Below are 27,888 nucleotides of genomic sequence, written 5' to 3'. Positions count from 1 at the left end.
TCTGCCTTCAGAGCAGAAACTGTTTCTCGTTTCGCTGTGTACTTTACTAACTGTATATGGTTGAAACGACAATAAAAACCACTTGACTGGGGATTCTTCTAATACCCCCATATACAGCATGTCCTTTAATTCTTCCAAAACCAAATCGGTAGGGACGACCATGTACCACCAACCCTGGGGTTGTTCCGATATGGTGCTCTATGAGATTTGAATCGAATCAATACGATCCCCAATAATTTGTACAGTTTGTGTAGTGTATGACACAAACGCTGTGCCCTGATCAGTGAGGATTTCATTCAGAATCCCCACTAACGGGAGATGATTCTGAAGAGTGACTCAGCAACAATTTGCTCAGAATTGTTGAGCAGAGGCACTGATTCCAGATATCGCATTGCATAGTCCACCAGAACCAACACAAAGCGATGCCCAAGTGCCGTCCTTTCTAATGGCCTGACGAGGTCCATATCAAATCTTTTGAAGTGGATGCAATTGCGCTCTTGGGGTGGCCGGCGGATTCACCAGCTGACATTCACGGCATGCTGCACAACACCTGCAAACATCCCCACGTATGCCCGGCCAATAGAAACTGGCCATGAGATGAATGGGTCTTTCCCTGCACTAAGTGACTCACTATAGGATTATGAGCCATCTGGAATAACATTTCCAGATGGCTCCGCTGTATTAACAATTTGGTTGTATCCTTTGAGTGTCCTGCGTCACTTGAGTCAACTGATCCTCAATTACTGAAAAATACAGATATTCAAGTGCAATGTCTAGCTGGAGGGGTAGACCACTCACTTTCACTTGGTCAAAGGCATGCCTAAGGGTCTCATCTCACATCTGCTCCAGAGGGAAATCCCCTCCAGGGAATCCTCTAAGGGCTGGGGAAGCAGAGACTTCCCCCGCCCTTACGTCCTCCTGACGTTGAGCTGGTGTAGACTGCCAACGAATCATCCACCACGGGGGACCTGGAAATGCCCAGGTTCCCCGCACCTCAAGCAGACTGGCCCAGACTTCACGCCCACGGCAGCGGATTCACCAGCCTGTGGGGTAGAGCAGATAGGGTTAGGGAAGACCGGCAGGTTTTGCGGCCCTAGGGACCAGGTTCTGGGGTCAGAATTCCCGGTTTCCAGGGAATAGGAACAGGATGAGGGGGAAGCAGAAGGGGAGGCAGGACAGAGAGAGAGAGAAAGACTCACCAGCCCCTGAATACGCCCCAATGTGGACCTTAGCCAGCTGGACCGCCCCATCCAGAAACGCCGGTCGGTGGCACTGGACCCACTCCGCCATCCCATTCGGTACCTGGACAATGAACTGCTCCAGTACCACCAAATCGAGTATCTCCTCGGCATTGCAATCTTCAGCTAGCAGCCACCTATGGCAGGTGTCACGGAGCTGCTAAGTAAATGCGAACAGACAGCCGAGCTCGCAAAGTGGAAGTGTTGCTATGGGCTTCAGCCAAACCTTTGCAGGATGGCTTTCTTCAGATCTTCGTACACCAGGAGGTTTGATGCAGGTAATTTTTGGGCCACGATTTGGGCCTCCCACTGAGTGCTGGGCCAGTTCCATGCTCCCGCCATTTGCTTGAAGAGCTCAAGGAATGCCTCTTCATCAGTGTGACGTGTGGTGCGGCCGTAAGTGGGTCCCGAAGTCGCATATTGGTGAACCGAGCTCCGTAGCATCTGCTGGTCCTCTGCTTGAGCCTGTAAGAGTACCAGGAACCGCCGCTGCTGTTCCAGATACAGCTCAAGCAGAGACTGATGTTGGGCTTGGTGGATGCTGGCGAGGGGCTTCAATACTTCGGCCAACGGCGAGGACTCCATGATGGCGTTTTCTTCCACCAAAAATGTGATAAGTCACTTGTTCAGATAGGGAGGAGGAAGTGGGATCCAGATAAACAATCCATGCAAGTTTATTTTTATTTACACTACTTTTCAGTGTATAAACACACATTTTTTGTAGAAAAAACACAGATACACTCAGGTCAGTCTATCTCTCTGCCTTCAGGTGGTCTGGACTGCCCTTTTAACCTCTTTCAGCTCTCAATGCAACACAAAACAGCTGTTAGATGTGATTTCCCACCGGTGCCAATCTCTTCCTCTCCAGACCTCACTCTCCACAGAAGTCGCTTGACCACGCCCACATACATACACAGCAATTGTCCCCAATGTTAAATGTACACTCCTGGTGTTTATATTGGTTAGGGTTAGGTTAAACTGAGTGATGATTGATCATTAGCGATGACACCTGATGTTAACAAGCAGAGTCTACTGAAGAAAAGAGGAAAACAAGAACAAATCAGCAAACACCACAAAATTAAATCTATCTTTAGGGATAGGATAAACGATTATTTTTTAAACGATTAATCTAGCGATTTATTTTTTTCAGTCTGATTCGATTTCGATTCAATTAATCGACTTGTGACAACACCGGTAATACTGGTTTCATCGGGGGTGGGGGTGTATAAAATGTTAAAAAAAAACAAATTGCCGGGAGTTTGATTGACTGGCGATCTGATCAATCAATCATAAGCCATTTTTGTCCGACAAAGTAGTCAGGAGAGAGAAGATTAACGTCGGTGGACTTGAATTTGAATAATGGATTGTAGGCTACTGTACTGACGTCTTTCCGCGGTTAAAACAACAGTCCTTCTGATGTAGGCTACATTCATGTTTAGCCTATTTGATGCTATAAATTAACCAAGGAAAAGATGATCGGTTCACGAGCAGCTTTAACTGAGGCAATCTGTCACGACACATTAAAGAGCCACAAAATAGTAGGCCTATTTATGGTTTAATTTTCTTTGAATGACCAAATTTGAAAGTTCAGACTATTAAATGTTACCTGCTTGGTCCTGTCTGTCAGCGCGTTGTCAGTGTCCTCAATTTATTTTTCACGACATTCATAGCTATAAGCGCATTATTAATAGCCATAAGCGAAAACTTTAGGTGTCGACAACGTATTATAGCCTACTCCAACATCGAGTGCAAAGTGGGGAGTTGAAAAAAAAAAAAACAACTTACGGTGCTCTGTCAAGTGTAGCTGCTCCCGGGTGGCGCCTCTTCAGATGCTGGTGCATTGCCGTGGTGCTAGAACGGAATGCCATCTCCATTTTGCAAAGACGACATATCACGGAATTGTTTCCTTTTAAATTAAAGAATTCCCATACTTTAGAGGAACGAGTGCATGCCGCCTTGCACTTCTGATAGTCTGAGGAGCCACTCGTGTTGCTACTACGCTCCGGCGCCGCCATCTTTGTTTTGGGTCGGAACGAATTGACGCGCATATTTTGCGTCTACGTATTTTTTGAAAAAAAAAAAAAAAAATAATACTTTTGCACAATTAGACTGTTAGACACAATTAGATATCAACACTCCGCATACAAAACTCAATGGTGACAATCGACAAACTCATTTTTAGATTCATGCCACAATGCATGCTGGTAGCCATTGTTGAGTTGTGTGCTATGTGAACACCCATAATGCATTATCTGAAATGGCATGAATCTGAAAATGGAGTTTGTTGATGATTTTTGTATGCAGAGTCTTGATGTCTGTGTATCTTTAAAATTAATTATCCTTAAGACATTTCTGGTCACCTTATCACAGCACTGATTTCACCCTTTTTATTAATATTTTTCATAGTATTTCTAAAATTCACATGATTTTACTTTTAATAATGATACTTACTTAAATATACCAGATAACATCCAGGTGGATTCTCTCAATCACAGCGTTTTGTATTTGAACAGCACAACTCAAATTAGAAAGCACCAGTTAAAAGTCCAGCCTGTAAACTTATTTGCCATTTGTAAAACTGCACCCATTTTGTAGGTTGGTCAAGAAAGTAGTTCTTAATTAGATTTTTTTTTTTTTTTTTCAGCAAAGAGCATCAAATGTATGCCAAAAATGTACAATTTAAGCAACGCAAAAGCAAGCATACAGTACGTTTCTTAATGCAATCATTGAATAAATATACTTTTGAATCCACAAATTCCATTGCATTTGTTTAAAAACAAAATGTATAATATTTCAGAAATTACATTTTTTTTTCTCTGTCTTGTATTGTTTGTGCACTGGAAGCTTCTGTTACCCAGAAAAATACATTGTATGTGAAAGCATACTTTGCAATAAAGCTCATTCTGATTTTCTCTGTGTACTAATATTAGCACTTGGCTGCGTCCTCGCAGATCAATGCACGCATGCACACACCAACGCAGAACCATAAATGCCAACTACTACATTGGCTCGTGGCATCGTAGGTTCGACGCATAAGTATTAATCGATATTAAATGTCGGACATTTCCTATTGTGTTCCATGGAAGAAAGGACATCATGAGTTTGAAACAACACAAGGGCAAGTAATTGACAATTTTGGGAGTGAACTATCCTTTAAGTTTGAGGTTATGTAAAAATATTCCACTGACAGCTGATTTAATGATCAGTACAGACAGGCCTTACCTGGTCTGGGGGGAAGTTGTGCAGTAGCTGACGGATGTTGTTGTTATATTGGCATTGCCAGTGGTTGCGGGCCCATGCAACACAGTCCTCCCAGCTGCGAGGAAAATCTGTCACCAGACTCTTGTAAACTGCTTCAAGCACCTCTAAAGGCTGAGCACCAGGCAGCTTTAGAGTACGCTCCATGAACTTTTGATCTCTAACATGGGATGAGAACATCACCTTTTAAAACAATAGACACTGGTGGTGAAAAAAATCTGGGGCTGGTTTACAGGTGACAGGTACTTACGTCAGATACTGCAAGGCGTTTTCAGCTGGCTGTTTGAAAAGTCCTTCAAATTCATCACGAGCCCACTGTTAAAGAGGTGGTGGAAAAACATTAAACTCCAAGTGGACAAGTTTGGTCAGCGGAAAGTGCTGGATGAAAGTATGTGAAGGAATGTTTCACTCAAAATATTAACATTGTCATTTATTCACCTTCATTTTTTTTTAACCAAAACCATTTCACTCCAGTACAGTAGGTGGCACTCTTGTGGTGCTGTTGTTATACCAGTCTCCTGTCCGCACCTCTAGCAATTAATATAATGAATGCTGTTAAAGCATTTATTTACCCAATTTGGTATAACTGTTTCATTATGTTCTTTCCATGGTGTTGATGCATTTTGCAGAATGCAGAATATTAAAATAAAGCAATACCCTGGCTCTCATCTTTATTAAAATTATTGCAATACTTTTGTTAAATTATCCTTACAATACAAATAGCAGAGTAGTACTGCAATTCGTTTGTCTACAGTACAGCATGTGGTGTCTATTTCTGGGATTCTATTTAAGCTCAGTGCAAACGAACTGCTGAACCTCACTGCTATTTTTGAATGCCATGATAATATAACAGGCACAGCAATGTACATATTAATGTATATTAAGACAAAACACCATAAGACTCTCAAAAACAGAACAGGTTTATGTGTGCAGTACATAGGGTTCATAAACTGCAACTACTTATTTTTAATTATATACTTTTCAGAGGCGTTCATCATCTTCAAGTATTCGGGTGTTTGCCAGTTGATGAGCACCACCAAAACGCTAGATTGAGCAACTGCAGTGACTGATAAAATGATTCTCACTGGTCAGATTTCACAGTTAAAAAAATAAAAATAAAATACAAATAAAATAAACGACAGACGATTTGTCAGACCCGATGTGCATAGCGTTCTAGGAATGCATTGTTACTGTACAAAAGCTTGTTCGGAACAAACTGACTTGTTAATAAATGACTTAAGTGCGAACAGGCCTCAGTCACCTTTCCATACAATGAAAGTGAATGGTGACTAAGGCTAATATTTTGCCTAACATCTCATACAGGTTTCAAATTACATGAGGGTCAGTAAATTACCATTTTAATTTAGAGTGAACAGTCCCTTTAAGGCTCAGTTAATACTCCTAGTTATGATTCAAGAGAACAGAGGTACATTAGACAAATGGTTGTTACCTGAAGAGTGTGCTCAATTGCATTCGGGAAGTTTTTGAGTGTGCAGATTGGAATAGATTTCTCTGGTGGGTCCTGGCTGGAGCTGTAAGACTCCGTGATGAAAGGGATGACCACCTGCACATTCCCCTTGGTGCCTAGAGTACCAGACTCCAGCAATGGCTTACGGTAGTACACACACCTCCGGTCCATATACATGCCTGGAAAAGGAAAGCTTACCTCCTGAGACATTTATCTCATAAGCAGCTATTTGACTGATATATTTACCTCTGCCTTTTGAAGAGTCAAACAACTAATGCACAACTCATTAAATTGTGTAAACATACGTTGCCTCAAGTATCTGGAATTACACTTCTAACTAAACCACTGAACATTAAGAAAAACAACTTTTTACAGCATTTACTAATACATAGAAGGCTTACAGTACATAGGAAGCTATATACAGTTGAATTCAGAACTTTACATACACTTAGGTTGAAGTCATTAAAATAAATGTAACCACTCCACAGATTTAATGCAAACTACAGTTTTGGCAAGTAATTTAGGACATCGACTTCGTACATGACATAAGTCATTTTTCCAACAATAGTTTACAGACAGATTGTTTCACTTTTAATTGATTACATCACAATTCCAGTGGGTCAGAAGTTTACATATACCAAGCTAACTGCGCCTTAAAAGCAGCTTGGAACATTCCTGAAAATTATGTAAATCTTCAGACAATTATCTTCTGATAGGTGTACTGATTTGGAGGTGTAACTGTGAATGTATTTTAAGGCCTACTTTTAAACTCAGTGCCTCTTTGCTTGATATCATGGGAAAATCAAAAGAAATCAGCCAAGAACTCAGAAAGAATTGTGGACCTCCACAAGTCTGGTTCATTCTTGGGAACAATTTCCAAATGCCTGAAGTTACCACGTTCATTTGTACCAACAAAGGTACGCAAGTATAAACACTACGGTACCATGCAGCCATCATACCACTCAGGAAGGAGACTCATTCTGTCTCCTAGAAATTTAGATAGTTTGGTGTGAAAAGTGCAGATCCCAGAACAACAGCTAATGACCTTGTGAAGATGCTGGAGGAAACAGGTAAACAAGTATCTATATCCACAGTAAAACGAGTCCTATATTGACATAACCTGAAAGGCTGCAAAGCAAGGAAGCCGCCACTGCTCCAAAACTGCCATAAAAAGCCAGACGACAGTTTGCAAGTGCACATGGGGACAAATATCTTTTTGGTAATGAAAACTAAGTTTGAACCGATTGGCCATAATGACCATTGTTATGTTTGGAGGAAAAAGGGTGAGGCTTACAAGCCGAAGAACACAATCCCAACCGTGAAGCATGGGGGTGGCAGCATCATGTTGTGGGGGTGCTTTGCTGCAGGAGGGGGTGCACTTCACACAATAGATGGCATCATGAGGAAGGAAAATTATGTGAATATGTTGAAGCAACATCAAGCCATCAGTAAGTTAAAGCTGTCACAAATGGGTCTTCCAAATGGACAATGACCCCAAGCATACCTCAAAAGTTGTGGCAAAATGGCTTAAGGACAACAAAGTCAAGGTATTGGAGTGGCCATCACAAAGCCTCAATCCGACAGGAAATTTGTGGACAGAACTGAAAACAAGAGCGAGCAAGGAGGCCTACAAACCTAACTCCGTTACACCAGTTCTGCCTGGAGGAATGTGCAAAAACTCCAGCAACTTATTGCAAGAAGATTGTGGAAGGCTACCCAAAAAGTTTGACACAAGTTAAACAATTTAAAGGCAATGCTACTAAATACTAACAAAGTGTATGCACAATTCTGACCCACTGGGAATGTGATGAAAGATATAAAAGCTGAAATAAATTATTCTCTCTACCATTATTTCTGACGTTTCACATTCTTAAAATAAATGAGTGATCCTAACTGACCTAAGACAGGGAATGTTTTCTACGATTAAATGTCTCAGTTGAAAAACTGAGTTTAACAGTGTTGCTCTGGTTGGAAGGGTGCAATTTTAATTTGAAACATTCATCTTGCTCTTTAACAGTCAAAAGTTCAGTGCTGTATTTGTGTAGTTTGACTAAAAATTTCAATGGTGGTGCTCTCAAAGAATCTTACTTACGGGCATCTACATTATCAAGAGCATTTGCCACTCCGTCTAGGGTCTCAAAGAAGTCATCATCATAGACCTTCTCTGTGTCAGGCCCTACGCGGTTTTGATGGCCTGTGATGCGGATCGATGGGTTCATCTGTTTCACGGCTGCAGCGGCGGTCTCACTCTTCATCTTCTGCTCAACAAAGAACATCAGACTGAGACAATTCTTATAATTGAAGGGATGGTTCACCCAAAAAAATTCAGTCATCCTTTTCTCCCCCTCATGTCATTCCAAACCTGTATTACTGTCTTCACTTTCACTGTCTGGAATAAACTAACATTATGACTAACATATATATATAATGAAAAAAAAAAAAACATTTCTCTCTCTGAAAATTCAAATGTTCTCCTTTTACAGTCTGAAATGGTGTCAAATCACACTTACCGTGACATCCCATGGCCTGAAAAGGAACTGTCGATTGAGGTTTGACTTTTCTATGGTGTCCATGTCAGTGACTATGACTTCCCCAGTACCGCAGGCCAGGCCCATCATGGCAAAATTTTTCAGCAGCTCACAGCCAATGGCTCCAGCACCAACCTGAATTCAAGAAAGTAGTCATCAAAATTGAATTTCTACAGATACTAAACTGGCCAGTCTGCCACTAGTTTGTGGAATATCCAAGTGGCGTGTCTAAAAACAGGACCAGACAGCTTCCGTTAGTGACACTGGAGCACAGTTAACAAGTTAACTTGGGGAAATAAACTCTGACAACTGCCTATCAGATAATTGTGATTTAAAGCTATTTTGTTCTACTGGCTCAATATAGCTTTAGGGAAATGCAACTGTGGTGCAATAGCATAATTGTCATGGAGCAATAACCTCCCAGTTTGATAAACGGCCAGATACTCACCAGAAAATACCGCTGTTTGGCTAACAGCTCTTGAAGCTTGGACCCAAAGATAGCAACCTGGCCATCATATCGACAATTTTTCTGTAAAAATATAAAAAGACCAATTAATACATTTGTCTTTCAATCAAACAATATCCTTTGGAGTATGCTGCAAAGTTTCATATTAGTTCAACTACGGCTGCGTCTGAATGCATTTATATATAATTTTTTTTTTGCTTCTGTAGCCGCATGCCGTTTAACTGACAGATGATTTAAAACTCATTTTTAAATCTTTGCATTTGTGTTGTCACAAGACATTTCTCTTTGCATTTACACGCTCCACAACCAGTATGACTGCACGCCAACTGAAGCTCACTTAGTCTCAGGAGAGCAGGACAGTCCTAGTGTGACCAGCAATTCCTGAACACCAAAGGGGACCCATCTGGACTATTTTTAATTATTTTTGTATATAAACATGCACTAGACAGACGTCTTTCACCATAGTAAAGAAACTCGCACCGCTTTAAAAAGAAGCAGTGTCAAGTTACAGCTCAGAAAAGGAGACCCTTATTTTGTGTCATTCAGTGCACATCTGTAGTATTTTTAATTGTTGGTGTATGTCATCATGCACTAGATTGACGTCTTAGACATTTTTGACGTGTTTCTGGCGATGTGCGGCTCAGTGCGCCTGTGGGTGCATCTTGTTCATCATGCTTTGGACTATGTATGTGGGTTTTTTTCAGCTCATATCAGTGGGGGTTGCTTGTGAACCAGTTAAAATGCGATTCAAGCTTTTCAACTGTTATTGAATGATGGGCAGTTAAAAAATACTATTGAATCCAAATCGAAAAAACCAAAAGTAAACCGTTTAATTCATGAATATTTCAAATGTCATGATTGCTTGATAGTTTATGAGGCTGATGTGCTTGATATAAACGGTTTAATATATTCTGATGCAATGTGTTGGATGCGTGTTGAGTATAAACCCTGACATTTTATAATGTGGAGGAGCATGTTCATTCACTTCCGACTGAGTTTCAAATATGGCTGTATTTGAGGGGCTGCACGATGTTGACCAATCATAACAGCGGACGTTTAAAGGAGCCGCTGAGGCCAATTCATTTCATGACCCCTTTAATGTAAACAGACAGTTATGTCTAAAGTGAACTTAAAACAGTGGGACAAAAAGCAGATTTTTATCAAAATGCCTAGAAGAATAAATGTAAAATAATAGACCTGCCGATGCATAGTATGTCATTAACAAGCTATTTATTAAACAACAACAACAACAACACACCACCACCACTCACTGCTCTTGGCTGGATAACTTCAGTAGCTTTAAAAAGTATTATTGGATTATAAATCAAACATGAAGACCAGGGGCCGGTTGCATAAACATAGCCATTAACTTAAGACTGAATCTAACAATTAGTTTGACTAGCTAAAGACGCCATAGAAAGCCTGTTGCATAAAACAAGCTCACAGTTGTCTTTAGTAAGACAGTCTAATTTGCATTGCATTGTGGGAAAAATAAGACACTGAGCAGCTTAAAAAAATGGCCGACAGTGGACGCTCAATAAATGTTTTATTCGCTGAGAATATTTGCTTATTAGAGGACTACAGTGCTTCAAAATTTATTTTAAATGAACACATTTAGTGATTTAACCCAAATAATTAAAAACACAACATTTTGTTACCATTTTTGAAGTCAAAGTCTTCAACCAAGTCTCAACTCTATTTTCAATGGCAAAATGGAATGTAAACAAAAGTTAGCCTGAGGTGTGCTGTCTTACATTTTGGTCTTTAATTAGACTGATCGAAGTTTTTATGCAACTGACTGAAAAAATTAAGACCAACATATTAGACACCTAACTAGTAAGACTAGTCTAAAACAGTTTTATGCAACCGGCCCCAGTAGTTGTCACATTTTCTTTTTATTTCATTCTGAACGTTTACTTCGATAATTGGTAGGGTAATGCAGTTTCTTAATTTGTATTACTTGTTCTGTTGTTTTTAACTTGTTTCTATTCATTCCTATTATCTTTTTGATAGATTTATTTATTCCAGACTGATTACTTGTCTTGAAAAATTACTTAAAACAATGCTTACATCAGGGTTTTTCCTGCATATAGAATTGAGGCGGTCGCCTCAGTCAAATTTCGTGCCACCTCCAACTGTTGCAAAAACTCAGGCAGGCGGTCACGTGCACAGATAGACCCCAGTGGTGCTCAAGCACCCGGCGTCTTTCACTAGAGAAGTGCCCTTTTTGCACGTAATTTCTTATTTTAGTTTATATTTAAATTTGGCCCTTGGCATCAATTCACAAGTAAACGTGTGCCCAATTTAAGTTGCATTTAAGTTGCAATTCTGTGAGACAACACGAGCTCCTGCCCCTCCCCGACATTCTGTCACAGCCTCCACACAACATCGAAGTCTACCTGACCAGCCTTAATATGTGACAGCCAGTTAAGGATAGTGTTTGCCCTGAACTTTGACATTGTTTGCCACTGCTTTGAAATTAAACCACTATAAAAATACCTACACAGAACCAGCAGAACTTAGGCATTAGCACTCCATTAATCTGTTAACCAACAGGTTAACAACAAGCAAGCTAATCAGGCGTTGGCTCAAAATAATGTTGTGCACGGTCAGAAATGCCCCCAAAATTCTATATTCGAATCGCTCCTGTTTGAGTTGTTTTTTATATTGATAACGTAAGTCAATCCTATGTGGTCACTGGAGGCGCCAGCGAGATCACCTGACTTTTTCCCCAGAAAGACACTGTCATTTTGGTCACACCGATAAGAGTACAAAATATCTCTAAACTATAAAAGGGTTTAGTTTTATTTGTGTACACTAACAGCAAAACGTTGTGGTTTTGTAAACATACATACATACACACACACACACACACACACACGACGCACTTTCTGCCATCTCCGTGAACTTCTGTCTGGAGTGTGTCGTGAAAATGAACCGAAACTCAGTGTACACTTGCCTCAGACATGAGAAATAGGTCTATAGCATGGGCTGGGAACCTTTTTCCCCACTAAAGAGCCAATTTTTACAAATTTTGGTTGATGCATATTTTGAAAGAGCCATACCACAAATTAATAATTTATTATTTTCAAAAAAGTTTTTCAATACAAAATTTTGTATTGCCATAGACTACTCAAAACCAAATAGGTAACATGTTGCATTATGGAATGGAGTAAACGTGTTTGTGTGGGTCTACATAGAACTACTTCATTTTACAACTGTTCATGAAAAATTTTACTTCCCTTTTGGGCTGGGCGATATGTAAAAAATATTTTAAATGATAAATCGCATTTAAAATATCATGACATTCTATTATATGGTTAACCCCCAAGGTCGGTGAATATTTTTGCTTTATTGATTTTGCTTTAAAAATACAACCATTTTATTGAAACAAAAAACTTTTCCAAAACTCACAGTACCTTACGAGATGATCGGAGATCATTTGGATTACATTATTTTTCCAAAGAGTTTTCGGTTGAGTGAAAAAGACACTGGAAACAAAAGCGTTGGAGGTGAGCCACACAGCTGCCAACATAGCAGTGTGACTCAGTCAAGTGGAGGAATTTGAGATACCTGGAGGGTCGCAGTCGTATACGTCAATGCCGCTAATATGGTTTGTGCACTGATCTACGGTCTGATAGCCTGTCCTGGGGTAATGTCCAGGGTGTTCGGGAAATATTCTGCCTAACGTTATACTTATTTTGTGCAATCTGGCAACCAAGCAGGCGAGTACGCTATTTCTATCTGGCTTTCCACTTAACGATCTGTAGTGCAATATTCTGCTCTAGGAAAAGTGTTAAACTGCTACTCAGTGTCCATTCTTGAGGCTGCTTGTGATGTTTGGTGCTACTTTGCAAGTAAACCTTCTCTGTGATTAAATATAGAAGTAGATCTCGGCATCATTGACACACGGAGGGGTAATCATTGACATGCGAAACCATCGAGGAGACCAGCATCATGACACTTTTAGCATATAAACGGGTAAAGTTTTAGAAAAAAAAAACAAGTAAACGCCTGCTTTGCAACAAACCTGGAAAGTTCTATAAATTTCTTTTTTTTATTCAAACAGATCCCTGATGTAGAGATTGTCAAATTGAATTATAAATTAATAGGGAAGTAGAGATGGTAAAATAAATGTATACATTTAGCTTTTATTAAAAAAAGAATCTACCTTTGTTGAGCTATACAATACTTTGCAGAATAGTCTCACTAGTCACAGATACACTTCAGAAAATAGAGTACACAACTATTTCTGGGCTTAAAAGTTACAAAAACCAAACCAATGCAGAACATTGTATCTCAAAAGTAATACAATGTGGTCCCCCCATGCACTACTTAAAGCCCTATGTGGCCCCTTAAAATATTTAAAAATATTAATAATTACAAATCACCTTTACAAATTTGTTTCAGGATTTTACATGAGTAACTGAGTTACTCTGAGTAACGGTTACATTTTGACAAAATGTTATAGTTTCATATGAAATAATCTAAAGGTTGAATCTATTAGACCTCATTTTATATCAACAATGGCAGTTGTAGTTAAAGTTTCAAGATGTGTTTCATCTAGTATTTATTTTTCATAAATACATTAATTTATTATTATTACTACTATTTAAGACTAGCACTCCGACATAACCTTGGTAACGAGGAGCCTTTGCTTCTGTGTAATATGTGTATTAATATGTAATATTAGGTAACAAACAGGATAATAATGGGCTAATATATGTAAATATGTTCTTCAATTTTTAAAAGGGGGAGAGAAAACTTCATGTAGATTTTGTTGTTGACATCAACAACTAAAATAACGTCACTTGATGCATGTCCTTGTACTGGAAAACCATGAACAAAACTATGCAACATAAAAGGAAATGCAACCCAGGATACATTAAATAAAGGTTATGTTTAATCTATGGCAGGTCGACACTTGATTTCTAGTGTAAAATCTGTCCTGAAGCAAAACCAGTTGAGAACCACTGAGTTAAAGGTGCAGACAGCAGCAGTCTGGCTGTGCTGTTGTGCATCTACAGTATATGTTAACTGTTAATAATCGTAGGACATTACTTTAAAAGCTCACAAAGCTGATGAGAGTTTTCATTTAGTAGTTAATTTAACACGCTATGCCAACATGTAAACTAACATGCTTTAATTATATAACATTTTTTATCATGTTTATAATTCGGTTTATTATAATTCTGTTAGTTTATTTTTTCTATTTATTTTATTTTCAAAAGGGAGACTTTTTTTTTTTTTTTTTTTTTTACACATACGTCAATAAAATAAATGATTTCAAGTTTCAATTATAATAAAGTGTCTGCTCAAAAATAAATAACCCTTCCGTTTTCACTGATAATACTTCTTGTGTAATACCGTATACTGTGATATTTTGTGATACGGTTATCATACCGTGAAAATCTCATACCGTTGCAACCCTACTCCAGAGATGTTCAATCGGGTTCAAGTCTGGGCCACTCAAGGACATTCACAGAGTTGTCCCATAGCCACTCCTTTGTTATCTTGGCTGTGTGCTTAGGGTCATTGTCCTGTTGGAAGATGAACCTTCACCCCAGTCTGAGGTCCAGAGGTTTTAATCGAGGATCTCTGTGCATTGCTACATTCATCTATCCTGACTAGTCTCCCAGTTCCTGCCGCTGAAAAACATCCCCACAGCATGATGCTGCCACCACCATGCTTCACTGTAGGGATGGTATTGGCCAGGTGATGAGCGGTGCCCGTTTCCCCCAGACATGACGCTTGCCATTCAGGTCAAAGAGTTCAATCATTGTTTCATCAGACCAGAGACTGTAGTTTCTCATGGTCTGAGAGTCCTTCAGGTGCCTTTTGGCAAACTTCAGGTGGGCTGTCATGTGCCTTTTACTGAGGAGTGGCTTCTGTCTAGCCACACTACCATACAGGCCTGATTGGTGGAGTGTTGCAGAGATGGTTGTTCTTCTGGAAGGTTCTCCTCTCTCCACAGAGAAATGCTGGAGCTCTGTCAGAGTGACCATTGGGTTCTTGGTCACCTCCCTGACTAAGGCCCTTCTCCCCTGATCACTCAGTTTGGTCAGGCAGCCAGCTCTAGGAAGTGTCCTGGTGGTTCCAACTTCTTCCATTTACGGATGGAGGCCACTGTGCTCATTGGGACCTTCAATGCTGCAAAAAGAATTCTGAACCCTTCCCCAGATCTGTGCCTCGATACAATCCTGTCTCTGAGGTATACAGACAATTCCTTGGACTTCATGGCTCGGTTTGTGCTCTGACTGTGGGACCTTGGGGGTAGTGTATCAGGTTGTTGTATATTTATTTATTCGTTTGTTAATAATTTATACTCATTTCCATTTTTTTTTTTTAAATAAACAAAAATATTATTTAGTTTAACAAAAGGCTGTTTTTTTTATTTAGATGTGTTATTTTTACAAGTTCATAAGTTATGTGATGTAACTGATGTTACAATTTGTATATTAATAAATTAACAAAATGTTTGTTCAGACAGTCTCCTTGCTGGTTTTTCCAACACATTCAGAATCATTACCACTTTTGCAGGTGTCGCTGCCGGTCGCTTCTTGAGTGTGCTTGTAAAATTTATATTTTAAAGGCTCATTATTGTGGTTTAGTATTTCTCTGTGATGTAGAACAGGTGATAGCAATGTTACTTACAACATTCTGTCTCAGCCCTGGAACTCAAAACATTCTGATCTTTGGTCGGGGGCAGCCCTAATAAAATTTTATTTCAAACTAAAATATATATATTTTGTCCATAATGCCCAGCACTATTATTACATCATATATTTGGGTCAAGGGACAATGTCCATGTTTCCAGATTTCATACTGCTCACCAGACAGGTTCATAAGTCCCTGATGTTTGCTAATTCATGTCTGTGCATGTCACAATGTTCTCTCAGCATCACTACCATTTTGTCAGGGCATTTAATGCTTGCTCACCGACAGGTTTGTACCAGAGAATTCTGTGCCCAATTTAAATGTTTCTGCCATGCTTCACTGGTCCTCGCAGCGCAGTAATGTGAGCTGTGAGGTTGAGTTCGAATCCGGTCCGCGAGACGCACAAGTGCACCTGCCTGCTCTGTGCTCGGGCTCCTTTGTCCATTGATCAGGTTAGCGAATAGCATGTTTTCATTCCACTATTGATGATTATGTCATTTGATATCGCTAAACAGAAAACAGCAGGGCATAAATGGAGAGAAGCTTGCCAACTCTGTAGTCGCAACGGTTGAAAAAAAAAAAAGTGTCACAAAATGACTTGTTTTTTACAAGTCTATGACCGAGTCCAAGTCAAGTCTCAAATAAATAGTTTACGAGACCGAGTCGAGTCAAAAGTTATTTTTTATTTTTTTTGCAACTTAAGAGCAACTCCAGTTTTCATCTCTGCTTCTCATCTGCATAACTAAAGAATGCACTTTATTACCAGCTAAGAAGCGTGTCCAACAAATACAGTACATATTCTGAAATTACAAGATTTTTGGAGGCAGCTTATTCTGCACTGAAGATGTAGATACACTAAATCTCAGAAGACAAATGGAGTTGCGTGATGCCATAGCAAGCTCTGCGTACTTTGCTAGTTTTAACACCATTTACATAAACCGGTGAGATTCGATACACTAGACATATTGTCTTCCTATAACATTTATGGAACAAAATATTCAAAATCCTCGTGCTTTGGAGACATTAAAAAGACACTTGCAAGCTCTAGCTGACACCCCTGCGGAGGCCCCGAGCCCGGGACTCAATTTGGTAGGAGAAATTAGGCAAGAAATGTTGAACATGACGGCAATGCAAATAGCATTTGCACTGTGTTTAATTCGGATATTTATTTAAATGTTGCCTCCAGTTTTTGGCTGAACCCAAAATTACATATTAATAAGCCACATTTCTGCTAGTCAGAGTGGATTGTGAGGGAGATTAATACACTCCTATTAATGTGACCTATATGAGAGTAGAGTGTTGAGATCTTTGAAAATATGGTTCAACATTTTAGGATTCCCAGATCTCACTTCTTTAGGCATTTACAGCTGCGCCACCTGCTCTGTACTATTTTTGGGAGTAGCATACACTCCCTAAAGCAGCAGATACTCTGGGAGTGGTGATTACTGCTTTTGGAAAAGGTCATGGAGGTAGGGTTGGGCGATGTCCCCTAAATTGGCAGTTGACGATGTTGACAGTAAAACATCGCGATGGACGATGATATCGTCGGTGGGGTGGGGGGTTATATAATTTCATATAATTTTCAAAAATTATATGAAAAATTATAATTTCGTTATTTTACTAACCCAACGAATGACTCGTCGGCGCTTTAACAGTAGGTTGCACGACACGTGAAGCATTTTTTTTTTTTAGCTTTCACTTAAGAAGAGTTGTGCACTTTTTATTTTAATATATCTCTTTACATAAATACTATTTTCCACTTAAAAACTATAATTTCAGTTATTTTACTATCCCAACTGACTCATCCGCGACTTTCCATAGGTTGCACGTAAGGGGGAAAAATATTTCTTCCACTTAAGAAGAGTTGTGCACTTTTAAGCACTTTTTATTTTAATATATCTCTTTACATAGATATTTTTTTTCTACTGAAAAACTATAATTTCGTTATTTTACTAGCCCAACTAATTAGTACTCATCCGGGCTTTTTAATATATTGCACGTAAGAAAAAAAAAGTAGCTTCCTTCCACGTAGAGTTGATACAATGGTGTTGGTGTTGGTTGCTAAAAAGGGTACTACTTCGCCTATATGGCAATTTTTTGGATTTAGACCTGATGAGAGTGGACAGCTAAGGGACCCGTCCGAAGTTTTGTGCAAGATCTGCTCATGTGTGATCCGCGCAAAAGATGGGCAGACGACCAATCTGCATTTTTCGCCATCCGTTGCGGAGCTATTCGATTTTGCATATTATTTTTTAAACGTTCATTTGTGTAGTTCATATGACCACTTTACAATATTTCAATAACATAATTTATTTTGTAGCCTGTGCTGAAGTTAATTGTGCTGCTAATTATAAGTGAAATGTTAATGCCGAGTATCGGTCTGAGTGTTGTTCCCGTTTTCTTGTTTTATTTGTTGTTCTTCTATGTTTTAATAAATGTGTGTTATTCATACTCACCTTGTTTCTTTCATTTGATTTGACATTATGGATTTATGGCCAAGGTAATTTTTCTTTAAAAGTATTAACCAGACAAAAGTTATTTGACATTCGCTGGTCTGGGTTTATCTTAAACTGCCGCTTCAGTGTATACAAGAGCTATGTGACAATGAGCAAGATTTTCTGAGACACTACTAATAATTAATTAATAAAGGCTATTTTCTTGTAGCCTACAACATAAAATATTTTAATCTAAATGTACAGTGTAAGACATGTAAAAAAAAGACAAGAAGCTAACAATGTCAAGATCAATATTTGTGTAGCCTGCCTGACACGGTATTTTCACAGACTAACACGTCACGCCTCTGGCATATACTACAGTATTTAAAATAGCATATATGCATTAGTTATATTCTCAATTTAATTTACAGAGCAATCCCTGCAATGTTTTTAGGTTAACTATAGAATAGACTAGGATTAGTGAGTCACACTAGCAAGACTCGCAAAAGGGAGCGTGGCATCACGATAGTGGCTCTACATCGTGATGTTGGTCAGCCATCACGATGGACGATGATATCGTCCATCGGCACAACCCTACATGGAGGCATCAGTTTATTACTCCCTGCTTATTCAGAGTCTGGGGGACTGAGTTTCAACTTCTCTCATGAGATTATAGAAGATTTAAAATTGGTATATGAGGAGGGAGTGTGGGCTAGGACTCAAACACGTTAAGTCTACTTCTAGAGATGCAAGGGTGCAATTTTAATTTTGCACCAGACTCTCTATCCTAGGCGAAGGTCATTAATATAGGGGATAGATATATAAAAAGTTGGGTCCTAGCCAGAGTTATGATCAGCAGACGGATCATTTTTAGGGGATGGAAGTCAGCCGGAGAACCCTCATTTCAGGAGTGGTGCACAGAGATGGGCGGGGTGGCGGCATTCAAGGAGGTGATGTATAGAAGGCTGGGAAATGGGATTTGTTTAATAGGAAGTGGGGTTATTGGAGGGTTCTCGGGGAGGGGCAGTGGAGAGGGATTTGTATTTTCAAATGTGTATGTGCATTCTTACTGTTTCTTTTTTTTTTTTTAAGTATACTTATTTAAATGTTTTTGTTCCAAATAATTATGACCACTGGAGTGCGCTTTTGTGGCGGTGGGGATGTTTGGGGGGAGGGGCTTAATGTATATCATTTGATTCCACATTTCCGATGACGTTTATTTAGTTTGTGAATGGAATCAATAAAAATTGTTAACAGAAGACACAGATGAAGGTGTTTTGGATTAGAGGAACTCACAGGTGCACACTCTTCCTCTGCAAGAACAGTTTCCTCTCCCTCAGGTAAACACTCCAGAGCATCAAAATATAGCCACTGCAAAATGGGCATAAACTTCCCTGTGCATGCCTGTGTGTGTGAAGAAACAATAGAGCATTCACATTGTTAATAAAAAATAAAATACATAATTGGAAAAACTGCAACTAAAATAATCCATGACCACACATTTTGTTTGATACACAGTATATTAAAACTGAAAACTTGACATCCCACCTTCATTAAACACTAAAATATTACTAGATACCATTGACAATAGAGTCTTGAATGACATTAAATATTTATATTACATCAGAAGTTACATTAACTTTGGCAGCCCTAAAAATACTTAAACTGGAAATTTAAAACTGAAACTAGAAAACACAAAAGCAACCTGGATGGCTGTATTACCTTCAAAACCTCCTGGGCAGCAAGCCCACCAATAAAGGCATTGACGGGTGCCAGGTCTCCATCGGCCACGCAGGAAAGCTTTTTGATAAGTGCCTGGTCCAGCTGATCCTGCTTGGCAGATCCGGTCTGTGCAGAGTTCACCTCTTCAGCCAGAGTCACGAGCTTGTCCGCATCTGACTGCAGCACAGAGAGAGAGAGAGAGAGAGAGAGAGAGAGAGAGATATCACTGCTGAATCACTCAGTCTGATGTCCACACATCCACATTCCTAAGCAATTAAATTGAATACAGTGAGCACCAGACCATTCTAATATTACCAGACCTGTGTATTGCTTTTTGGAATTATATATCCAAAATAGGGCTGTACGATTTGGAGAAAATGTCATATTGCGATTACTGAGGTAAATATTGCGATTGCAATACAATAAACAAATGGTACGAGTCAACTTGCTTGGTTATCAAGGAAAATGTACAAATAGATTACGGATAATGCTGAAATTTGTATTTCTCAACTCAAAACATACAAAATAGCAACAACAACTTTAAATGCAGTGTTTTCAAATTGAAATTATATTTTTACAAAATTACATAATATCTTTGCATTACAGCAAACTTGTTATTTTCTCAATATTACACCTAAATAAAATAAGAACATACACATTTTCACAAAAATAAGATTGTCCAAACAAACGGGGACATTTAAGCAGGATGTAACATGTAAGTTGTATAACTCTTTTGAAAAGGAAACGGAATATAAAAGTGTGGTTCACTCGATCAAACCACTAAACTGTTGTTGCAGTTGTGCGTTTTTTTTTTTTTTAAATGACCAACTGGTATTTTCAAATCATCTTTCTAAAACGTTCTACTTATTGCTGGTACCTCTTGTCCAGTGTGGATAATTTTCTGAAATCCCACTTTGCTAACTGTGCATCTTGTCTCCTGCCAAGCAGCGCGTTATGGAGTAAGTGATTTCTTTATATCTCTGTGAAGACTTGTCATATGACGTGACACTCGCAAACACATCTGTAATTGTGCTTCGTTTTGTTTGGCTTACATGTTGTTTCAGCAGTCTCTTTACTAATCTGGGCTTCTAATCACCGTCATGCATTCATCATACTTATCTCTGTGCTGTTTCAGGTGCTGACATAATTTTGTCATGTTGCCACGTGATGTAGCAACTTTCATTTAGCAAATTTTGCACAGTGCCCATCTCTGCTCAGCGTATTTATCTTAAAGCCAAAACATCACAGTATAACCAGAGTTTTACCTGGCTCAAAATGAGGCGGAGGTGGTACCATACTGATTAAAAACAGTGACGTTAAAAACATGTAAATGTTGGCTTTGAGTTAATACACTACTAATGACCTCGCAATACTATTGTTGATTTTGTCAACTGTTTTTAATTTAGTCTTAACTAAAAAGGACATTTGACACAGGACTTTTATCATATTTAGTCAACCTTATCCTATTTTAATTTTTTTAGTCAAGTTTTATTTGACAAAGTCTGGGCTTTTTAATGTAGTTTTAGTCAATGAAAACGGTTGACATTTTAGTAACATTTAGTCATACTGACATTTTAGCCATAAGAGTATTATTGATAAGCATTTGTCAAACTTGTCCATCCAAGACCTCTAATAAATAAAATAAAAAATATATATATGTATATATGTATATATACAGGTGAAACTCGAAAAATTAGAATATCGTGCAAAAGTTCATAAATTTCAGTAATTCAACTTAAAAGGTGAAACTAATATATTATATAGACTCATTACAAGCAAAGTAAGATATTTCAAGCCTTTATTTGATAGAATTTTGATGATTATGGCTTACAGCTTATGAAAACCCCAAATTCAGAAATCTCAGAAAATTAGAATATTGTGAAAAGGTTCAGTATTGTAGGCTCAAAGTGTCACACTCTAATCAGCTAAACACCTGCAAAGGGTTCCTGAGCCTTTAAATGGTCTCTCAGTCTGGTTCAGTTGAATTCACAATCATGGGGAAGACTGCTGACCTGACAGTTGTGCAGAAAACCATTGTGCATATGGCCACGAATGCGCTAGAGCATTCACACCCATAGGAGCACATCTCTCACCAGAAAGAACAGAGGACAATGAGCAATTTCATACAATGCAAAGAGATCTACAGCAGTTCGCCCGTATTCCTCCTAGAGCTGACTCACCACCTGAGGGTGAAGCTTCCACTCTCCATACAGAGGACTCCCCCTGGACAGTAGATCCGCCCCGTATTTACCACTCCCAGAACATCGCCCGCAATGAGAATACTAGAAACACTGTCAGAAATTCCATAAAGTGTATGTGCGTGCCAAGTAGTGACACGGGCCACAGCCCATTCTCTATTCTGCCTATGCGCACGACGCCCCAACCTGCGAGTACCACGTCTGTCGGGGATTCTCCAGTGGACAGCGAGCATCCCCTCTGACATAACTGTCACCCTGTGATTTAAGGTGATGCGAGAACACAAGTGCTGAACCTCTCTCATTCGCAGTAGTTCCAAAGGAATGATTTATGCTGTCGAGGCCATCAGAACCAAAATTACATTCTGAATGACACTTTTTCCCTCTCTCTGAAACAAAACTAGTTTATCGGTCGGCCGATATTAACCTTTCACAGATATATCGTATAAACGTATACGTTTTCCGATATGAAAACTTTTTTTCCCCATTACATTTAGTGCAGAAAACGATGCTTGGGTTGGTGAGATGCAATGCTGGAAAGTAAATCTCTTGACTTGTAAATGCTTCTTGTTTTAAAACCTGCCCCTAATTGACTGGCAGTATTAAAATAGTCAGCATGTGACTGATACTAAACCGTACTACTGATGTTTATTAAGCTATTTATTGTATTTTTATTTATTCTTTATTTTCTCAGTTCATTTCTAGAATTGGTTGACAGTGTATTATAATAATAATGTCAAATATTCTTTGATAAAAATATTTAAGCAGCAGTTTCGGAGTACCTTTGCATAGTCATATAGGTGCAAAATCAGTGCACAATCCACATAGAAAAAGTCTTCATTCCAGCTCAAAAATGAACTATATCAGCCACTCTAAAATCGGTCTCAAAAATCTCTCTCTCTAGAAATATCTCTCACTCTCTCTCGTGTTTTCCACATCATTGAATCTGGGCAACATATTCAGAGTTTTGTTTGGGACAGTTAGTTGCAAGTAAACAATGTACTTGAACAGATTGGTCAGACAGCCCCTCCTTGTTTAATTACCAAGTCTAGGAAAAAAAATGCTTCAAAAGCTCAGACTTTGTGCCATAGCTCACCTGATTCCAGGGCTTTGGCGGACGGCTGTACTTCTTCTCAAAAGCGTGCAATGCCTGAAAGCCCACATGCAGTTGGCCTGGCCGATCAAATTTAGCAAAGTCAGTAATCATAAACTCTGGTTCGGTCATGGAGGAGGGCAGCGATTTCTAAGGGAAGAAGAAAGTATGCACATTAATTAAAAATGTAATAATCACTTAATATGCATTCCACAATACTAGCCTCAACAAGAGTGTCAACTTACAAAGGCAATCGTCTTGGGCATCTTGACTTGTGTGACAATACCTCCTCTCACATAGTCTGAGAAAGAGCTGGTGTCACAGATGCTGAAGGTGTAAGGACCTGATGGCAGAGGATATTACAGTCACATACAACAGACCACAAGACTGCTAACCTTCCAAAAGTATACGGTCAACTCGAGCACTATTAGAATCTTTTATAAAACAGAGCTGTAAATATTGCAATAAATAAAACTAAAAATTATACAGCTTAAAAATATTTAATTGAGTAAGGATATGCCATTGTGTATTTCATGAAGGAGGATTTTTTTTTTTTTCAGCAAATACAAGACTCAAAACATAATGGGATTCCTAAAAAAACATTTGCAATTATAAGCCATTTGTTCCTTTGGATTCAGGAACTTGAACAGTTCCTGTTATACTGAGGTAGAGGTAGTAACGGAAGTGATTCATTATAATTGCCCTCTGGGAGTCGTGCCAGAACATGTCAGGGGAGGCGTGGAGATTGATAATTTCACCAAGTAAAATAGAAAGACATAAATACAATAAAAATGTATTGTAAAGATAAATAAAAATCATTGGCATAATGGACTAAAGTCCTGCTTAATAGATCGTAGCGTCATAATATTGTTTATGTTGAGAACACAACATGCATGCCAGTTGTGCCAGCGTGAATCTCTCCGCTCGCCAATGACAACACTCGCTCTCTAATAAACTACGCTACTCTATGACAATTGCAAATTATTATAAAGCCACACACACACAGCTCTGCCTCTGTTCATTCATACTCTGCTTCTGCAGACGTGTTATATCAAGGGAGAAACGATATCAGAGTTTGAGTAGTCACAAATACTCACCATTTGGCCAATTAACTTTTTTTTTTTTTTTAAGAAAATGAAGCATTATACATGGTTAAATTCCTATTGTAAGAATGATATTCTGATGCTCGCTGACAATGTAAGTGAGGTGAGCAAATAAGTCAATTAAACATCTGTTGCAATGGGCATCTTGTGTCACCTCAGTGGAAAACAGCTTCACAAATGTATCTAGGGCACCAAAATTATGCTGAACAAATTCACATACGTCCATTATTATGAGTTCAACTTGATATCAGGTCAATATGTCATATGTTTGTGACAAGTGCAGTTTCACATAAAGACAGACTCATGTGCTGTGATTTTATCACAGATATATGCTAAACTGTTAGGCCAAGTTATCCCATGGTCATGAGGACAAACAGGTATTTTTAATTAAAAAAAAAATGCAGAATAAGGTTACATATTATTCATAGACAAAATGTATGGCTGTTAATCACGCATCAGACTGAATTAAAAGTTATTGATCATCATTGGTTAATTGATCCAAAACCTGAAATGATGCATTTTGCAATATTACACTAGTGAAAAATACCTGAAAAAACTTTAAATCTTATTTATGACTTGCTTTGCTATTGTAAATGCCTATACAACATAACTATGTTTGTAAATCTAGAGAATTGTTATTATTTTTAAATCTTGTAAAAGGTCTTTCTTAGAGGGGTCTTACGGTCCAAGATTCTGAAAACAACTGCCCTACACAAATCAGGTAGCAAAAATGTTAAAAAAGGTAAATAAAGTGGTAAACACCGTCAAGCCCAGCAAGATAATGTCAGAAAGTTCCAGACGTCTGTAACTGTTGCAAATTTGTCAAGACGAAAACATGAATATTGCCTTACACCAAGATAGATGAAAGAAGCTCTCTGCGAAGCTTGCCAAAAACAAGCCTTTACTGAACACAACCTGCAAGTTACAAAACCTTAATTGCATTATTGGTAATGACTTGACACTGTGTTGACCAAAACAGAATCCCAATCAATATAAACAAAAACATGGTTTTGCAGTGGCAGTTTCAGTCCTCACACTTAAATCTTACTAAAAACCTGTGTTGTGAAATGAAGACACCAGTCTACAAGAATATTCTAATTCCATCTTGAATGTTCTACATGAAAGATGCACACAATATCCCCATTAGGCCTGACGCAGTTATTAAATAATCGTCTTATTGCAGTTATTTGATCAAACAACCACAATTATTGTGCACTTCCAGTTATGCAAACACGTATAGTGAAAATAAGACACCCAAAATCGAAGAAAAACAACAGCATACTATCATATAACCATGTGATGAAACCCTGTGCTATATGCTTAAATAGGAAATTATATTATATAGTCAGATCAATAAGAGACAGACAGATGTCTAATAAGTTTTTATTTTAAGAACTACAAAATAAGCAAAAGTGTAAAACACTTTATGGTTTTAGAAGCTAAAACATAAAAATTTGCAGATTTGTTTTTTGGTCATATACAAAAGTAAATGAAATACAAGTTTTACACTGATAAACAGACCAAACAAGAAAAAATAAAACTTTTGAAAACATCCAAAGGCCTTTACTTGAGGAAACTGAAATCAGCACTTTTTAAGAGCTGCAGAAGCTCTGTGATTAGCAATGTTTGCGGACCGTGCCTCCAGACTACTGTGGAATTTTTAGAACTGCTAACTTTAGGGGGTCCGGGTAGCTTAAGAGTATTGACGCAGACAACTACTCCTGGAGTCTTGAGTTTGGCACACATTCATTTGCATTGAGGACCTACAGAAAAGAAATGTTCTTCTAAAACTATGTTCTGCAGAAGAAAGAATCTGGGATTGCTTCAGGGTGAATAGAAGAGAGAATTTAAATTTTTGGGTGAACCATCCCTTTTTAACTGCATAATTTTGCAGAATTAACTGCAACTATTTAACCGGCTTCACACGTACCAGGTCATTCAGTGAGTATATGAATGAAATTTCAGGAGTGCCGCTTCTTCAGAGCTCTTCACACTACATTTCTGTCAGATGCAGAATCGCTGTGCATGTGATGCTGTAGCCGGTAGGACTACGATTGCAAAGCATGCGATTGGCCGCTGCTGTAATCAATCATGTGAGTCTGACCCCCAGATGTGTAAGACTGTCTTTCTTCAGCAGAAAACAAATGAAGATTTTTTTTTTTTTATAAGATAGACCTCTGTCAGGTCCTTATAACGCAAGTAAATAGGTGCCAATACTTTGGCGGACCAAGTCATATTTAAGCAGCATAAAAGTAATAGGAGGATCTTTGTTGACATCTTTGTACGCATGCGCGAGTGGTTGTGTGGCAACAAAACAAACAGTATGGCGGGCTGTAAAGACGCGACGAGCACTTTCAAGAGAGTTAGCGGGCGAAATCCACAATATATAAGCACTTTAACATCTGAAGACCGGAGGAGGTTTGGAGAGAAGCTCAAAATTTGTATTGGTGACAAAATCGAAGTTATTCAAAGCCCATATGAGATCTGGGATGACAAAAAGCGTTGGTCCGACTTCGCCCGTGTCTTGGCCACCAATCTGCTGGGGAGACATTTATTCTTATTTAATAGAAACCCCTGGACCCTTCACTCATGAAAGATTAAAGGCTTTCAAAAGTCTGGAGGCCTATGATTATTTTGTTTCTCGAAAAGTTGGGCCGATCTTTTCTGCCAAACAGAAAGCAGTGATCGTGCTAAAAGCAGAGGTTAGACCTGGCCAAGCAGAGTCACAGCATGATTCGCATCTCCCGTGGGTGATCGCCAAAGAGAACGGCGAAATAATCACTGCTCACTGCGACTGCAAAGCCGGGTAAGTCTTCATTAATCAGTGTTCTTATTTATTGAAAATGTAGTGACTGTTGTACCAATTCAATTGTGTTCAGTGTGAGACTTTCAATGGCGTCTGTACTATGGTGAAAAATTGTATATCACAGCTTACACATTTCTCCTTTCAAATCCAGTCTTGGAGAAACATGCAGTCATGTAGCAGCTTTAATGTTTAAAGTAGAAGCAGCTGTCAGGATAGGACTTACAAATGCTGCATGTACTAGTGAGGCTTGCAGGTATGAAAGCACAGCAACAGAATGTAATATTTTGTTATTCTGATAAGATTAACTAGATATGGACACTCTTGTCAATATGAATTAGGTAAAAAAAAAAAAAAATAATATTTTTTTTTTAATTGCGTCTAATATTATATGAATCCAGAAATAAACAGCCTATTCTGCTTTTCAATTTTTTTCAATCTTCTATAAATACATAGTCACTAAGACTTACCATGAACAAAATGAGCCTCACAAACTCGATCAGAAGCTGCAGGAATCCAGGCTTTCTTCGGAGCGTCCAGGTTCAATCGCCTAATTGCACGCTAACCATTTCTTTCGTTTTTCGCGATCCTTTTCGGAGGGAATTGAAAAAACTTTTATCAGGCCCCCAACGAGCCGTACAATCGACCACACAGCAAGAGTGAACCATCCTCTTCTCTAAATCCTCCTCCAAACGTGCAAAACAATCAAATTACAGGTATCTAGCGGTGTTTCCTGCCACACGATTCCCATGATGCAACGCGACAAACATAAACAATGACGTCACAATAGATCCGTCTATACATGCGAATTGTGTTCTGATGAAGATAGACTTGGGTGAATTCAGATTGAGTGAATATACATTTTTGGGTGAACTATTCCTTTAAGTAATGGTTAATCTTCATGCACTCTTCAGGAGCTGCT

The 27,888-nt window shown here is 38.7% G+C and overlaps 1 protein-coding gene across 2 annotated transcripts in view; it reads right to left on the bottom strand.

Moving 5' to 3' along the window:
- LOC127628830 (ubiquitin-like modifier-activating enzyme 1) overlaps window positions 1–27,888 on the bottom strand; it is a 48,186-nt gene that overhangs the window by 5,312 nt on the left and 14,986 nt on the right. For both annotated transcript variants that reach the window (XM_052105745.1, XM_052105744.1), the window contains exons 9-18: window positions 23,306–23,403; window positions 23,064–23,210; window positions 19,773–19,949; window positions 19,347–19,454; window positions 8,941–9,021; window positions 8,475–8,627; window positions 8,057–8,222; window positions 5,947–6,143; window positions 4,747–4,811; window positions 4,461–4,656 (exon numbers count right to left, since the gene is read on the bottom strand). In XM_052105745.1, coding sequence (XP_051961705.1) covers window positions 4,461–4,656; window positions 4,747–4,811; window positions 5,947–6,143; window positions 8,057–8,222; window positions 8,475–8,627; window positions 8,941–9,021; window positions 19,347–19,454; window positions 19,773–19,949; window positions 23,064–23,210; window positions 23,306–23,403 — 1,388 coding nt within the window. The remainder of the gene's footprint in view (window positions 1–4,460; window positions 4,657–4,746; window positions 4,812–5,946; window positions 6,144–8,056; window positions 8,223–8,474; window positions 8,628–8,940; window positions 9,022–19,346; window positions 19,455–19,772; window positions 19,950–23,063; window positions 23,211–23,305; window positions 23,404–27,888) is intronic.

Source organism: Xyrauchen texanus, chromosome 35, assembly GCF_025860055.1.
Source record: "Xyrauchen texanus isolate HMW12.3.18 chromosome 35, RBS_HiC_50CHRs, whole genome shotgun sequence".
Taxonomy (NCBI): domain Eukaryota; kingdom Metazoa; phylum Chordata; class Actinopteri; order Cypriniformes; family Catostomidae; genus Xyrauchen; species Xyrauchen texanus.
This window is presented reverse-complemented; position numbering and strand designations above follow the sequence as displayed.